The sequence below is a fragment of the Caretta caretta genome, chromosome 25 (assembly GCF_965140235.1).
Source record: "Caretta caretta isolate rCarCar2 chromosome 25, rCarCar1.hap1, whole genome shotgun sequence".
Classification (NCBI taxonomy): domain Eukaryota; kingdom Metazoa; phylum Chordata; order Testudines; family Cheloniidae; genus Caretta; species Caretta caretta.
The window spans coordinates 13621693-13638144 of record NC_134230.1 but is presented as its reverse complement, the minus strand read 5'-3'; the positions used below and the strand labels follow the sequence as shown (position 1 = coordinate 13638144).

At 48.1% G+C, this 16452-nt stretch overlaps 1 protein-coding gene and 1 long non-coding RNA gene across 3 annotated transcripts in view; one reads left to right on the top strand and one right to left on the bottom strand.

The window, feature by feature from the left end:
* Positions 1–3265: 3265 nt before the first annotated feature.
* CELF5 (CUGBP Elav-like family member 5) overlaps positions 3266–16452 on the top strand; it is a 57150-nt gene continuing 43963 nt past the window's right edge. For both annotated transcript variants that reach the window (XM_048830646.2, XM_048830645.2), the window contains exons 1-2: positions 3266–3774; positions 14768–14850. In XM_048830646.2, coding sequence (XP_048686603.1) covers positions 3516–3774; positions 14768–14850 — 342 coding nt within the window. In that variant the 5' untranslated portion in view covers positions 3266–3515. The remainder of the gene's footprint in view (positions 3775–14767; positions 14851–16452) is intronic.
* Positions 4695–8969, bottom strand: LOC142070133 (uncharacterized). The gene is made up of 3 exons (XR_012666103.1): positions 8802–8969; positions 6912–7001; positions 4695–6536 (listed from the first exon to the last, which is right to left on the bottom strand). It is a non-coding gene; the product is annotated as an uncharacterized LOC142070133 (long non-coding RNA).

Here is a 16452-nt window from a genome sequence, read left to right as displayed (position 1 = left end):
CAGAGTGACCCCAAAAGACACTAGGTACAGTCTTCCTATGGATACCACTGCTTGGATTAGTGGCAAGGCTTGTGATGGCAGATCTCTGGTGGCCTATGCAACAAAGGACTGAAGAGAAGTGGATGATGTGTGTGCAGGGTGTTGCTTTTCATTTTTACTCCAATTTTTAAGGATGATGTTGGCTTCTGAAGTCAAAGTGCCTTTATGGAGGCTGTCCTGATTGCTGCTCTGTTACTAAACATCATTGAGAGATGGCCCATGGACTCTGGTCAGGTTAAGTATGGTAGTACTGCCTGGCTCCATTTGATAATATATAAGCTGCAAACTCCCCAGTTACTATGCGAGGTTCTCACACCTGCCAACCCAGGAGATAGGAGATTCATGTGGCGAGGGGCAGCCAGGGCTGAAAGGAAAACGTTCAGACCTGCAGCATGTGTCTGTGCTGGGAGCTAGCGGAATAGTAAATGGAGGTTTCCTGTTAAGCATGCGGAGAGGGCAATCTGTAGTGTGCTCCGACCAACGTTGAAATAACAGGTGACTCAAGTAATGATCCTCACCATGCTCTCAGCCCATGCTGTGTCTTCCTGGGTACTGCACATCACATTAGCACTTCACCCTCTACCTGGTGGGGTGGCACCTCCTGCCGCGGCAGGTTTGACAGCACTGAATCAGCCCTGAGGCTAGGCCACAACAGAGGTAGGGGCCTGTGCCTCTTGCTTTCTGGGTTAAATCAGACTTGAAAGTGTTGGCAGTGTTTGATCCTGCCTGCACTTGGGGAGGGTATCTCAGGATGAGTGGGCAGGTGTGTGTTTGTGTGTGTGTACGTACACGGGACGGGAGGCTGCTGAGCAAGCTGCTGCGTTTCCTAGTGTGAAGATGTGTTGCATTTGCTACATTTTGGATAATGTGCTCCCCTCCTCCCCTCTTCAAATCGTTGCTTCGGTTTATCTGCAGGATTCAGGTGAGAGTCCTGGAAGGTGACAAAAAGCTGCTAAGAGAGCCACAAAGCAGGGTTTTTTGGTGCCAGCCTCACACTCCTTCTGCCAAGCCTTTTCGACTGATATTTTCAACACCTCCAGCCCCTGCTGAAGTCAATGGGAGCTCAGCACCTCTGCAAATCATTCCATTTGTGTGTAAAACAATCAGGCTCCCTCCCTCCTTCCCAACCCTAGGGTAGATAAGCCATTTATCTTCTGCAATGCTATGGAAGAATGCCAGGCTGGAACGCATGGGTATGGAGATATGAGCCATGCAGTGCCGCAGAAGCAATGCATATGGGTGCTGTCCTGTGGTAATGGGGCTGTATCCACAGGTAATGGGGAAGCACACCAGGCCAGGTCCCCAGGGGACTGAGGATGTGTGCTGGGCTGCACACTAGGGCTAGCAGATACATTTGCCAGGCTGAAGGTAGATCTGTATCCCTTAGGTAGTCTACCATGTGAGTCCGATAACACAGTTATATTTTTAAAAAATCCCTGTTCACATTGGTCAGGGGAACCCATCTTGCTAGTGAAACTGCATTTAAACATGGTTAGCGCTACCAGCTTCAACCGGTCAGGTGCAGTCTGGTCAGGGCCTAGCAGGGGCAGACCAATGCTATAAAGAGAATCAAATGTCCCCAGGGAAACTATATCCCATACTGCACAGAGCAAGTTGGTTTCCAGCCCCCTTCAGCCTGAACATAACACACCGAAGCTGCTCTGTGTCACAGGGCATGATTTCACTGTATTAGCGCCTGCTTCCTCCTTTGGGCAGGGACTTGGTAAATAAACCTTCTAGCCTGACTTACCGCTCCACCTACAGACTGGGGCTACAGTGGCGGTGGGGAGGGTATGAACAATCAATTTCAGATAGGGATTCAGTAGGAAGATATTTCTCTCCTCTGTCTTTATCTCACAGCTCCTCTACAAATTGTGATTGGACCTTTATTTTGTAGAAGACGCTGGTGTCTGCTGTGTCACCTACAGCTGGAGCATAGACACTGGTTCTAGGAACCTTAGAAACACCAGACACAGCAGCCCCTCTCACAATCTAAGAACTGTGGGCTTGATTTTTCATTGGGGCTGAGCACTCTCAACTCCCAACTGGCTCTGTCTGGGGCTTGGTGCCTCTGAAAATTAAGCTCTCCATTTTCAACATATACTTGCTTTCCACTGACAAAAAAAAATCTTTAGGTTTCCTACTTGTCCAGGAGGAGGCAGTTGAATATGTTTTGTGCCAGGTTGCCTGCTTTTCTGTGTCCCTCTTACCCAAGCTGCAGGTGTCTAGATTACGTAAGGTGGTCCTCTTTTCCCATTTGCATGGGTCTGGCTTGTGGGGCTTCAATCCAGTCTGAATTGTGTTGTGGTGTAAATTGTTGTCCAGTATTTTGCAGAGTTGTGGGCTGGGCCCATCCCTGAAGTACATGGTTCCTCTTTCCAGTCTGAATAGGCCTGGATGGCTTCAGTGCAGTCGGCATGGCACTGTTCTAGATTTTGTCTCTCTGGCCCAGGCTGAGATGATTCTGACAGCATTCCCTTCCCAGGCTGAAAGGTTCTGGACTCTCTTTCCCATCCAGTCAGCATGATTCTGGACTGTGCTCCTCCTCAGCATAGTACTAGATCTTTCCCGCCCTTCACTGTCCCCAGCCTATCTGATTTTCCAGGGTGCGTCTGGACTCCATCCTCTTCCTGGACTGCATCTTCCTCCTCCCAGTCTGAAAAATTCTAGACTGGCTATGCAACTCTCCAGCCTGTTCTGGATTGTACCCTTCCTCCAGTCAGTATAAGGTTCGGGCATCTCTGTTCTGCCCAATGTACCTGGGTTTTCCGAGACCTCTTTTCCAGCACTAGCCATCTGTCTTTCTCTAGAATGGCATGAAATGGACTGCGCTTTACAGATCTCTGTTCCTTGCTGCTGTACCATGAGTTCCTCTCCCCAGTTTGTGAGGGGCAGGACTTGGCCCCCCAACTCCCCCCATCTTCAGTATTGTTCCCTGCCCGGGAGACTGGATGGAGTGTTTGGGTCCTAAGAGGCATTGTGCCAGTTCTTCTCTCCTAGGAAGCAGGAGCGGGTTTTATTCTCCCTGGGGGTACAATGCTTCTCAGTCTGGGGGAGCGAAGACGCAGTCATCTTCCGTCATCCCCATCCCATAGGTTGCAGGGATTGCATCGTTGGCAGCCTGGTGCTCCCAGGCAGCCTTGCCCCTCTCCCCACCCCCCCTTGGCTGGGGCATGGTCCCTGCCTCCCTCCCTCCACAGCGTGCGCTGACTGCAGGGTTTGCAGGCTAGCAGCACTGGCCGCCCCTGGGGCATGGTCCCTGCCTGGTTTGCAGCCCCAGGCAGGCTTGGCCTCCCCAGGGACGGGGGCATGCCTCCCAGAGGCTGCAGCTCCGCTCCGCGCCCGGCAGGTGTCCCTGTGGAGCGGCTCTTTGTGGTCCTGATGCTGCCGCCGCTGGCGGCGGAGCCCTTTCCAGCTGAGAGCTCTTTCCTCCCCCGTCCGCTCCTTCCGTCGGCATCCTGCGCCGGGCGCGGGGAATGGCCAGACTCACCGAGGGCGAGGCGAGGAGGCAGCAGCAGCTCCTGCAGCCCAGAGCCTCCCCCATGAGCAGCAGCAGCAGCAGCTCGGACCCCCCCGCGCAGCCGGACAGCATGAAGGACCTGGATGCCATCAAGCTGTTCGTGGGGCAGATCCCCCGCAACCTGGAGGAGAAGGACCTCAAGCCCCTCTTCGAGCAGTTCGGCAAGATCTACGAGCTCACCGTGCTCAAGGACCGCTACACCGGCATGCACAAGGGTGAGCCCCCCCCCACACACCCCCCGCAGCATCCTCCTGCCTCATGTCTCCCTTCTCTTTTCTACCCTCCCTCCTTCCAGCCTCCCCCAGCTTCTCCTGCCTACTCGCCTGTCTCCCTCTGCCCCCCCCCAACTCCTAGAGCCCCCTCTTCCCCCCTGCGTCCCCAGCCCCTTTCCACTCCCCATCTCCTCTCCTTTCTGGGGCACTGGCAGATTTCAGCCGGTTCCTTTCATTCATTTAGGCTTTTGACAGGAGCCGCCCGGGAACTTTTAATCCTCCCTAACAGAATTACATTTGTAATGTTCACAAAGGGGCCCTGGTGGCTTCGACCCTCCTCTTGCTGCCAGGCTAAGACTATCAGACTCTCCCTCTCTGCTCTAGGCAAGGTTGGAGCCACAAAGAAATGGGGTCTGGAGAAATCTGTGACATCTCATTAATACTTCTTCAAATGCCTTCTGGGCCCGATGCCTTTCCTTGTTTATCTTGCTCCTTTCCCCAGGTCCTATTCTGGCCAAAGATCTCCTCTGAAAGAAGAGGAATATCCCCCTCCCCCTTTATACTCAAGTTAATTTAGGGTGAACCATTGGATGATTTCATAGATGAACCTCATTCCAATCCCCCCCTCAATATTATTGATCCAAGATGCTGCAGTAACATTTCTGTGAGCTGTAGTTTTTTGGTCCACTACTGTAGAATATAGTAGTATAACAAGAGGAAGGAGGAGGGTGTGTGGAAGACCCCTCGTAATCTTAAAACTTATAGAAAATAGCAGCCACATTATAGCTTTGAAATCATGTTATCTAGCTAGGCAATATTTATATAGTGCTAAAAATGACTCTCTTTATACATAGACGGTTATAGACATTTACTGTACAGCACCATGCGTATAATGGGAATTCTGTCTGAGTACATTCAATAGATACCAGTAAAACTGTTTATTGTCAAACTTATGTCTGCAATTATAGCCTTCTGATTGCTCATGTGTGGGGCTTTCCTAGACAATGATATTTCAGTGTACATGAATGATATACACAGTCATCTTCTTACAATAGGGTAAATGGAGAAGTTGGATTCTCACCCCACTTCCCCTTTCCGGATTTGTGGGAATTTGATTTAGGGAGTTGGAAATGAAGGAATGATAGTGCTGGGGACAGCCAAGTGGTGGTTGTGTGGGAGGTACCCAGGGCTCCCCTTGTCCCCCTGCTCTGCCCATCCACCTCAGCCCCAGCCCGCCAAACCCTTATTCTAGTCCCAGGCTCCCCTGACTGAGGGTAGCAAGGAAAAGCTGTGTCACATAAATAATCCAACACTCCTTGGTTCCAACCTGCAGCATCCTCTGCTCTCCTAGCCCCCCATCCTCTTTATAGCTGTGCCAGTCCCTTCAGTCCTGATATGCAGCACCCTCTGTGTTTTGCTACCAGGCCTGGTGACAAGCAATCATGACAAATGGCATGGGTGGGATTTTTTATGTGGACAGATGTACAGGACAGACTAGGCTGAGATCACAAAAACTCATTGCAGTTAAGGCCTGGAGCAGATGTGGAAACAGGTCTCCAAAGGGGAAGATCAGCAGTCCCTAGACTATGGGACTGAACCTCCTACCAGGCTATAATGCTGCAGTTTTAAAATCTGCACCACAAAGATTATAAACTGCAAATCTATTCTTCATAGCAGTATCTAGAGTGGATGAAAGGCCATCCTGAGCTTCTGATTATCCTAGAAGCTTTAGGATGCCAACAAGTTTTGGAAAGCATGTTTAGGCTGTAATTATTATTATTTTTTAAATCTGATGTTTTAAAAGCTTGTTGTTTTCAGAGTATCAGGTCTGTGGCTTGAATTCATGTCCACCCTAAGCCTGGCCCTGGGTAGATGTTTCCAAGTTTAGAATACTTGGATCACCACAACTAAAGGGATGGTAGAGAAATCAAAGAGCCTGTTTGTTGAAAGACCTGACACAGGTTTGTGGTGTAATCATATGGGGGTTTTCATTGGAGGGAAGGGGAGCCCAGATGGGTTCTGATGCAGCTGGTTTAGAGTTTACGGTGTAGCTCTGAAAAGCAAAACACCCTATAGCTGCAAGTGCCAACATTCCTTCAGGGACATCTGATTTTTGCAAGCCCTACAGAGGAAAGGGTGACAAAAGGAAGTGTTATTAACAGAAGACAAGTATCTGTCCAAACAAAGGGCCAAATTCAGCTCCAGTGTAAAGGGGGAATCATCTCCCATTGAAGCCAATAGGAGCTGCGATGGCTGACTTTAGCCCAGGGAGTGTTTCTGTCTTCAATCAGGATTTCAGAATAAACCTGTCATATGTCTGTGTGCGCGCGCGCGAGTGCCTCTGAACAAACCTGTTACCATCTGACAGCAACCTGCCTTTAAAACACAGCGAGGAGGTGGATGGGGTGGGGGCACGACTCAAACGCACATTTCATTACAATCGACATGTTAAATATAGTCTGTGTTTGTAGGCTGAGGTCAGGCTAAAGGCAGAAGGCAGATTCCAGGGATCTGCCACTCAGATATGGAAATTAGAGGGGGGCAGCACTGGTATTAGCCAAAGCCTTGTGACATTAACTTGCTGCTAAACACAGGATTTGAGTAGCCAAAAAAAAAAAAAATCCCCCTGGCTTTGACATTTTTGAGAGGATGCAGGCATTGCCGGGATGTTGTTTAGCTCTCGATTCTTCTTTCCAGGGAAAGACATTTGAAAGTTCAGGTTATCATTGTGGTTGTTTCCAGAGCTTCTAGTTCTTCCTCCTTCCCTGTTTTATACAAATAGAAAGTTTTGGTTGATTTCCTTGTATCAGGTTTCACTGTCACTCATTTTTCTGTTATTATTGATACATTTGCTTATAAGGTCGCCATAAGCGTGGGATGTGAGTGGACTTCACATGGCTTAAGTTGGGTCATTCACCTCCCCAAATAATAACAGGGCTATCCCTCAAATTGCTGAACCTCCACCCCCATCAACTTCAGTGGGAATTGAGGACAGTCAGAATCTCATAGGATTGGGCCCAGCAGGAACTGCAGCTGCAAAGAAAGGTAGGGGCAGGAGGCTAGGTGCCCAAGATTTCATAGCTCACAATCAGTGGAAGGCCTGGGCCATCACCCATCCTTATAGCAGCAGGGCACCTTACCTTTCTTGTGGGCTCATATTCAGCACTCTCCTCACCTTCCTTTACTGTTGAGAACTGACAAATTCGCTGGTCTAGGAGGGTCTTTCATTCCTGTATAAGAATTAGTGCCTTAAAGTCAATGCAATTATGAAATGGTTATATATTCATGTTAGTGGCTAAATATTAATACCTCAGCAACCTATTCGGTAGTTGATATTGCTCCAGTTCCCCCTTATATTATTCATGATGCAGTTTTTCTATTTATGTTAATGATGGCAGATATATTTGCATATTAATGGCAATATTTGTCATCAAGCTGCTATTTCCATGGGAAGAGCAGGGAAGTGTTTTCACATACGCTGGGGGAGGTGAACGAGGAGGGGGAGTCCGATGAAAATCGTTGGCCTTAAATTCCAGAACGGGGCTCACGGAGGTTTCTGTGAGAGCATCTGCTGCGTGCTTTCCTGGGTGGATTTCATGAAAGAGTCTATGGGAGGGGAAGGAGAGAGGCTGTGAAGCATGAGATACTGAACCGGACCCCAGGGAGGAAATGGCAGAGGAACAGTCTAAACCTGGGAGTGTGAACAGGCAGACGGTGCCATGGTTTGGCCATGGGCAGAGGAGGCAGCAACACCCTGCCTACCAGCCCCTCCCACCGCTGTGTTCTCAGCCCATGTTCCATGTGTTGGTAGGAGCGGGCTGCTCTAATAAACCTGACCCCTTATGCCAGGTTTACATGCTTAAGAGCTTTAAAGAAATCAGTGGGATTGATTATGCAGCAATGGAGGCATGAATACTCTCTTTCCTTGAGCAAACCAAAGATCTGGAGATCTGACTCTCACACATGCCATTAGCCTTTATTAATACAGGCATTAGGCTATCGGTGACAGCAGTAGCAGTTAGGATGTAGCCGGGGATCGTCATTCCAGTAGCCAGTGCGGGAGGAGCCAGCCATCCTTTGCTGTGATCCAGACAGAGCTCGCAAGCTAGACAAGGTTAGATCGAGTTGGGATGCAGCCGTCCCTGGAAGACCTCAGCACTACAGGAAGTGTTGATGGTGTCACACAGTCTGGGCCACTGTTCCCCTCTATCAGTACTGAGCCTCTGTCTACAGTTGAGATTCTGACCACTTGTCATCATTAAAGATCCCATGCCACGCTTTATAAACGCCAGGCAGGTAACCTCTCTGGGCTGGCCGCATTCCAATGTTCTGCCTGCGTAGCCCCCAGCCCGCTGTTTCAGGCCTATGCCCCATTCCTCACCTGCTGCCCCAAACTTCTGTGTACTGCTGCAGGCTGTCCAACAGCTGCTGCGTTTCACTGGCTGGTGACGTTTTCTCCCCTTCTCTTGCTGTGAGGTTTAACTAACGAACGTTTGTAACGTGCTCTGAGGATCTTAGACAGTGGGTGCTGTAGGGCAGCCGGGTCCAGTACCCTTATTCATAAGCACTCCTACAGTAGCATCTAGTGGACTCCTTAACATTTCAGCATTAGCACCACCCAGCGATGTACCATCTCTGTTCATCTCAGTGGGCGCTGATAGCCTGGACTGGGATTTCCTGTTGGATGCTCTGAGAGCGTTTGGCTACCGGGGGCGGGGACGGGGAGCATTGCTGTATTCTTTTCCTAGGGCCTTCATAACAACTAGCAGCAAGACCAGAATAGTTCCTGCATCCTAGGGGCAGGGTTTCTTGGTCTCGCCACTCCTCACTTGCTCGGGGTATTTGAGCCGCTGGTGGTTGCTGTTACGGCTGGTGGGTGGTGCTAAGGGCAAATACAGAGCGTGCCGTGTTCCACACGTGAAGTGCTGTTCTATTTATTACACCCACAAGCTAGCCCTGAACCAAAGAGTGGAAGGAGTTTGGGCAAGCTGTCTGGTTTGAAGGTTAATTTAGGAAAATCAGAGACTTACCTATACAATCTCCAGGTCAAATTCGGAGGTGAGTCTAAGGCAATGTAATGTCTCTTTTTCCCACTGCAGCCTGGTCTACATGAGGCCACTTACTGGCGGATCCTCCAGTGTTTCAGCTAGTGGTAGCAGAACGGGAGAAAAGCATAGAAACCATGTACAGCAACGGCTTCCGTGGCCAACAGCATTTTTAGCACCACATCCTGTGGCCCATGGCTGAGCACGGTTAGCTGACACACTGTTAAAACCGCCTTCAGCTGCGTGAGCCCTACCCTTGATTGGGGGGGGGGGGGAGGGGGATTGGTGGTATTGGCCTTAGCAATGGTAGGAAATGTTATCTGAGAAAACCTAACATCAGTTGGCTTAGACTTAGACTCACCCCCACGGATACCGCTTTACACATCACCTCTGACTCTGGCTTTTTAGTCGGTCCAGGGACGGGGGGTGGTTCCCTCCTCAAATCCAAGGTGGTCATCTCAGACTGAAGTTTTAGGAGCCAGAGATTCCTGCCTTCCACAAGGAAACTGGGATCCCTGACTTGGGCAGAGGAACTTCCCTGTTCCAGATGTCTGTTTTCCTAAGGCTTTGTTGTGTTCCCAAGGCTCTCCCGAACTCTGAGACCAAACAGAGGGATACAACGCAGCTGGAGTTTTACTGGGGATGGCATTGAAGGTGTAGCTCAAGAATCGGTTTGCAATAGGCAATGTCTCTCTAGGGACAAGGGGCGATTCTCATTCCCCTAATATTTACATAATTGAGCAGCAAGGAATATAACATCCTGGCAAGATCCCCCTCGGTGTTCCTGACCAGGACTTAGGTGCAACCGAAGTAGAGTTAGCTCCTGAACCTCAGAAGTCAATCCTGCCTCCACATGTTGGGGCAAAATGATCAGGGACTCCTAGGGGCCCTGGGTGTGGAAGGTATGGTAAGGATAGCCTTTTGAAAAGGATGCTGCTGAGCTAGTGCCCCCCAAAAGGCAAGGGTGCCCCCCCCACTTTGGAGCACAAGAGCACGTAAATGGTTACAACAGGCAGCCCCAAATCTGTTCCAGCTGTGAGTAGGGAGCAACAATAAGTGGGCAGCCCTGGCGGGATGTGACCATCTGTGTAGGAAAATTCACTATTTAGTATTATAATACACATGTATAAAGTACCTCTCACCTAGGTATCTGGGCTTAATCCTGCTCCCACTGAAGCCCTTGGCAAAACTCCCAGTGACCTCAGTACCTTCAGTCCTCTGCTTGCAGTGCCTCACTTGCCATTTCCTACAAATCAAATTACCAAGGGGCTGATTGGATTGCAAACATGTTTAGAAAATGTTTTCATTGCTGCTTTTTAAAATCTCCTTTATCCTAAGTTTAAAATAGTCACCAGGCCTGAGCCGGCAAAGTTGGGGCTGCAGATCCTGAAGTAGGTTCTGAACTTAGCCAGAGTCTGGGGGCTGGTTCTGTCTAGAGATGAGAGGGAGAAAGGGTTGGTGCAGCACCTTTAGTTTAAAAAGTGCATGGGTGTGGGGGGAGTGGTCGGGAGGGGAGGGGAAGGAAAGGAAGCAAATTAAGTCATCGCTGCGGAGAAACATTGTCCAACAATGTGATTTGCACATCCAACACACAGTTATAACAGAAACCCCTTATCTGTGTCTGATCCGCTCACACATACTTATTCAGATAAGAGAGAGCTTATTTTTGGAGAGAGATTGATCTATATGTTGCAGTTCAAATAAATACAAAAAGGTGACCAAATCTGCCTATATAAATTCCAGTGAACTCCTGTGATTTGTGGGTGGTGGAGGGAGAGATGAACAGCTGGTATTTTACCTTACAAACAGAGGTAGAGGGGAAAGGCTTTTTAATACTGGTTCAGAGAACTGAGTACTTTAAGAGGCAAGCAACAAAATCTAATGTCTATTTGGAATTAGAGGAGGCGGGGGAAGAAGACTGCATGACAATAGTCTATCCAACACCTCCATACTGCTGTGACAGGTTGGTTAAAATTTTAGCAGGGTAGCTAATTAACCATTGGAACAATTTACCCAGAGTCATGGTGGCGGGCAATTTTTCAATCAAGATGGGATGTTTTTCTGAAGGATCTGCTGTAGGAACCATTTTGGGGAAGGTCTCAAGGAGGTCAGACTGGATGATCTTATTGTTCCCTTCTGGCCCTGGAATCTAAGACTCTATGAAAATGTTCCAGATCAATAGACATTTTAAGTATAACAAGAGGCTAGTTTCAGTGCTAATTTGAACAAAGTGTTTTGCTTAGAAAGTCCAGTTAGCTTTGAAGGCAGCACTGTCCAGGAGAGAGGGCACTAGACATGGATGCAGGAGACCTGGGTTCTATACCACTCCATTGATAAGCTTGGCCAAATCACTTCCCCGCTTGGTGCCTCAGTTTCCCACTCTGTAAATAATGATACCAGCTTTCCTTTATGAAAGTACTTTGATATCTATGGATCTAGCTAATAGGGCTATTGTGTGATAGAAGAGGAGGTCAATGCTATTTGCCCCGCAACATGAGTATAAGGGGGCATATATGTTCATAATCAAATTGGGTGTTGGCCAGCATGCAGCTGCAGATGCACCAGTGTGTCCGTGAAATCGTTGGATGAGGATTGCTCAGGGAGTTGGCAACAGACTGTTGAGTCTTTTGCCGCTTGGTTGGCAGTTCAATTCCAGCCCCAGCCGGCAGATGCTGGAAATTGCTACGCACCATATGATTGCTGTTCGGGGGTTTATGTGAAATGAATTTGATCTCAGTCCAGTTCTCATTGAACAAATACTCGTGTTGCAAAAATCACCACAGAAGTTGGGCCATGGTGATTGTACTTCCTTTTCTCCAAGGCACCTCTAGCTTGGGGTTGGGACATGGTGATTGGCTAGTTTGTGGAAGACTCATGTGGTCCCTGCCCATACTGTACCCATTCTGTAGAAAAAGAGGGCTTCAGTCTCCAGACACCTATCACTAGTGCTAATTCCATACACAGATCCCTGAAACGTTTAAGATAGAATAAATAGCCGGCTGTAAGGCACATGTGCAATGCGGGAGACGTAAGAACCCGAATCTGAAGTCAATGGGAGTTGTCGGTGCTCGCCACCTCTCAGGATTAGGATTAGGGTTAGGATGTGCAACTGGGCTTTGCAAATCCCGTATTTTAGCTGCATCCAGTGCTGCAGTTGTGCCCCTAGAAATAAGTTTCTGGCTTTGCGCATGGAATTCCGTGTGTTATCACTGCTAAACTGGGCACCGAGGCCCAAATCCTTGACTTATAGCCGTTAGTTCCCTATTGACTTCACTGGGATCAGGAGTTAGGCCTTTAAAATGCACTTGGAAAATCTAGTTTTACAGCTGCTGGCACTTTCCATAATTCTTGCTCTGCCTCTGTCTCCAGAGCTTCCTAGTAGTCCGATGGGGGTAGGGGCACTGAACTGGGAGTCAGGAGATGTAGGTTCAGTTCCCAATGCTCCCACCAATCTGCTGGGTGACCTTGGGCAAGTCACTTGCCCTCTGGTTTCCCTCCCACCCTTTGTCTTGTCTTGCTCAATTGTAAACACTTCGGGGAAGTCGCTATATGTGTGTAGAGCACCTGCTCAATGGGAGCCCAAACTCAGCTGGGGCCACAGGTTGCTACAGCAATACAGATAATTATAATACCGTCAGACACAAGCGGACGCAGGGTCTCTTTGAACACGCAGGTTGAACAGGCCTTCACCCATAAACTTGGGGGGAGGGTTTCAAAAGCATCTAAATGACTTTAGCAATCTAAGTCCATGTGATTTAAGTGCTTAGGAGCCTACATATGTAGGATTTAGGCTCCCAAGTGTCTATGTTACTTTTAAAAATGGAACTTAATGCCTAAGTCACTCAGACACTTTTGAGTATTTCACCTTTGGTCCACATTACAGCTGTCAGGGGAACGGGTGGATTCAAAAACCTTGGGATACTTGTCAGTTTGTGTTTTCACTAAGGATCCCGCCAGATACTGCATTTGGCATAGGAAGCGAGAGAGAGAGTGTGTGTGTGTGTGTGTGTGTTTTTCCTAGTCCTATGTCCCTTAGTTAAATTAGTTGGTAATCTTGAGACCAAGCCTGGCACAATGCAGCGTCAATTTGAAGGCTGGGCAAGGAGTCTTAATTACCTGTCAGATATGTTTAATATTCATGTGCTGTTTTTCTAGCAAGTGCTACGGAGCCAGGTATAATTTGTTTAGCAGAGGCAATTTATTGGATGCAGAATGCAAGGAGGGCAGCTTACTCTTGTTGCCATATGTGGGATAAAGACACTCAAGAGTGGGGATTGTCCTGCAGAGTTTGCTTCCGCCTGGTAGAAAAATCATCTGAGTCAATGTGGGACTCTGGGGTGGCTGCCAGAAGACACAGTCCTGCAGCTCTTACTCACCTGAGTTTGAATCATTTCCGACTAAGCTGGGCAAAGCATGGGAGAATAGATCGATGCTGGGGTGTATAGAAGCTTGTTGAGATTGGATTGCAAGATCAGGCCTCTTATCTAGGCCAAAGCCATGTGAGTGGAGATCTGTGATACTGACTGGCGCTGCAGGTTAACCCTGAAGACATTTTGTAGCAATCTGAGAGCCCTAACTAACACAGGAATGAATTCTGCCTTCGTTTAGGACAAAAATTAAATGCCAGTGGGACTGGGATGGGTGGGGGGATATGCATTCCTGTATTGGAGTCTATTCTTCAGTCCTTTGCCCAGCTTTGTCTGAAATGACTCAAGTGACAGGGCTTCCAGCTCTTCCCTGGGGAGATTATTCCACAGTCTAATAAATCTCTCTGATAGGAAACGTTTCTTGATACCCAGCCAAATTTTTCCTTTGCTCAGCTTCATCCCGTTTTTCTGAGCATTGCCACCTCAGAGCACCCTAAAACAATTCCTCTCTCTCCTGGGGCGTGACACCTTTTTACTAAGTGTAGGTGGCTAGCCTCTCTCCCCCTTTCGTCATGATTTTAGCCAAAGATGCTGGGTCAAATCTGGAGTAAGGACTTTAGGCTCGGATCCTTATTTGGCCCTTTTAATCTTTCTTCATAAATCAATCCCTGCAAGAATTGTAGTGCTTGCTTTTCTCTGAATTTCCATCAGTGTGTAGAGTACACAGATGTGTATATGGTACCGAAAGCCAGGACTGCTCTTGCTACGTCGACTCATTGCTGCCATATATTCCCTTCCTGCTCCAGGACAAGGTACTTCTGCACAGACAGCCTAAAATCGCATTCCACTCCCATACACCATGGCATGCTGGTCTCTAAACTGCTGCCTGCTCTGACCCCTTAGGTATTTTTTGGAATTGCTGATCCAAGCCTCACCCTCCCATTGAATATCTGTGTTTCAGGTTATTTCTTCCACTGGCTGTGTCAGCTTGTGTTTCTCCTGCCTGCGATGTTAATCCATCTGATCCAAAGCCCATAGAGCCTTTCTCTTGACTCCAATGGGCTTTGGATGAAGGCCCAGATTTTTAAAGGCATGCCAAACAGATTTAGGAGCCTGTCTCATTTTCAAAAGGGATTTAGCCAAATCCCTTTTAAAAATGAGACTTGAGTTCCTAAATCAGTTAGGAATTACAACACTGAGTTAAATAGCTTTAAAAATCTGGCCCAGGCCACTCTGCCCCTTTATATTATTTATCTAGTTTCGTTCCTGGTGTTTTGTGACACCTCTCAATTTAGTAATATCTGCACCTTTAATTAACAAGTCTTCACTCTTCTTGCAGGTAATTAATAAAGAAGTTAAATAAAAACTTGGGCCTACCAGGGCTGCCTGCACCATGCTTGACACCTCCTCTCTGAACTCAGTGCAGGAAAGTTAGATCAGGGTGCTGGGTGGGGGGATGGTAAGGCACATAGTCCATGAACCCATGGAACATGTTGTTATTGTGGATATTTGGGGTGAGGGATTTTATGTTGTTACATGTAGGCAATTGTGTGTCTAATTTGGCATTTGCTGTCTCCACCGCAGGTTGTGCATTTCTCACATACTGTGCCAGAGATTCTGCCATCAAAGCCCAGACTGCGCTACACGAACAGAAGACTTTGCCAGGGGTAAGTCCCGGTGGTTGCTGAATTATGATCTGTGGGTTTCTTGGCTTGAGCTGGGCTGCGAACTGGAGGGAGCATTGGCTTTGATTCCTTTTTCTCTCTCTCAAAGAGGAGCTTGATCTGGTGGTTACAACAGGGAGCTGGGAGGCAAACCCTCTGGGTTGGATTCCTGACCCTACTAGAGACTTATTGTATGACCTCAAGCAAGTCGCTTCGCTACTCTGTGCCTCGGTTTCCCCATCTGTAAAACAGGGTCTAATGCTGCTTACCCACATCACCAGGAAATGGTCATGTTACAGGGTGGAAGATGTGACACAGGAAGTTGGTACTTTCTTTATATGGGCAGCCTGTGAGGAGGAGTCAGGTGGGGAAGGAGATAAGATATGGCATGTGATGCTGGACCCTTTTCCTAAATCCCCAAGGCTCATTTGCACATCAGCTACAGCTCCTCGTACGTTTCCTCTGCCAGAGCGACTGGCCTGGTTGTTCAGGGTCACGGTGTAGAGCCTGACATGACATTGAGTTCAATTACCGATGCTGACTAGACAGTGGAGGAAACATGTCCCTGCTTATACACAGACCCATCCCACCGTTCAGAAGAGAAATCCACTGAACGGGTGAGACTGGGAATTCTGGACTCCTATAGGTAGCCGTCCATACCCTGTGCCTTTTCTGCTGTCTATGGTCAGTATGAAACCTCTATGGAGAGACTGGAGAGATTGTTCAACATGGATACACTCTGAGGTGTGGGGGGATCAGCCCTCAGCTCACCCATATTCATGCACAGATTGCCACTCTCTGTTGCAAGGTGATGCTATTGGGGTTTTTTAAAAATTTTGGCATCCCCATTTTCTGATGGTAGAAGAACCTGGCTAGGCGGGGCTTGTTTTCTTCCTGCTCTGGGGTTTGAACAAGTGCGCTGAAAAGATTCCTTTGTAGGTGAGTAGGCGGAGGACTCGGGTACTTATAGACAGAAGCTCATCGGAGACCCTGAGTGCTTAAGGCAGCAGGATAATTAATGTAAACCAGGGATCTCTGGAGAGGGGTTAGGAATTCTTATCCATAACATTTCCCCTTTAACTCCTGCAGGACCAAAAAGCTCCCCTCACCTCTCCCAGCCCCTAGAGCCATCCATAGTTTTTACTGTTCGCTTTCTGCATGGATCTGTGTTTGCAATAGGCAGGAAAGCTCACATGGCTTAATTACAGCTTAATGGAGTCTTTTTTGGAAGCTGTCATTGCTGTTATTGGCTGTGGGTGTTCCAGGTTATTTTAGGGCACAGATGAGAGCCGAAGAGAAATACATTCTTAAATATTATTTGACTTAATTTTCTTCGGGGGATAAGTTAGCATTTCAGGATAAGGCATAATAACCTTCCACAAGCATTAGACCAGCATGGGATCTAGAGAGTGAGGGAGCATTATACCAGTATAGAAATTATACAGGTCATGGTTTAGTGCGGTAACTCAACATGCAATGGACAAGAACTTCATCAGTACAGTAGCTGCAGCACCATACAGTATAATCAAGGCTCAATGTCTGGGCTTAGCTCTGGCAGCAAGACCTCTGGATTCTGCTTCAGCTTTCTTTACACTCAAAATGGAG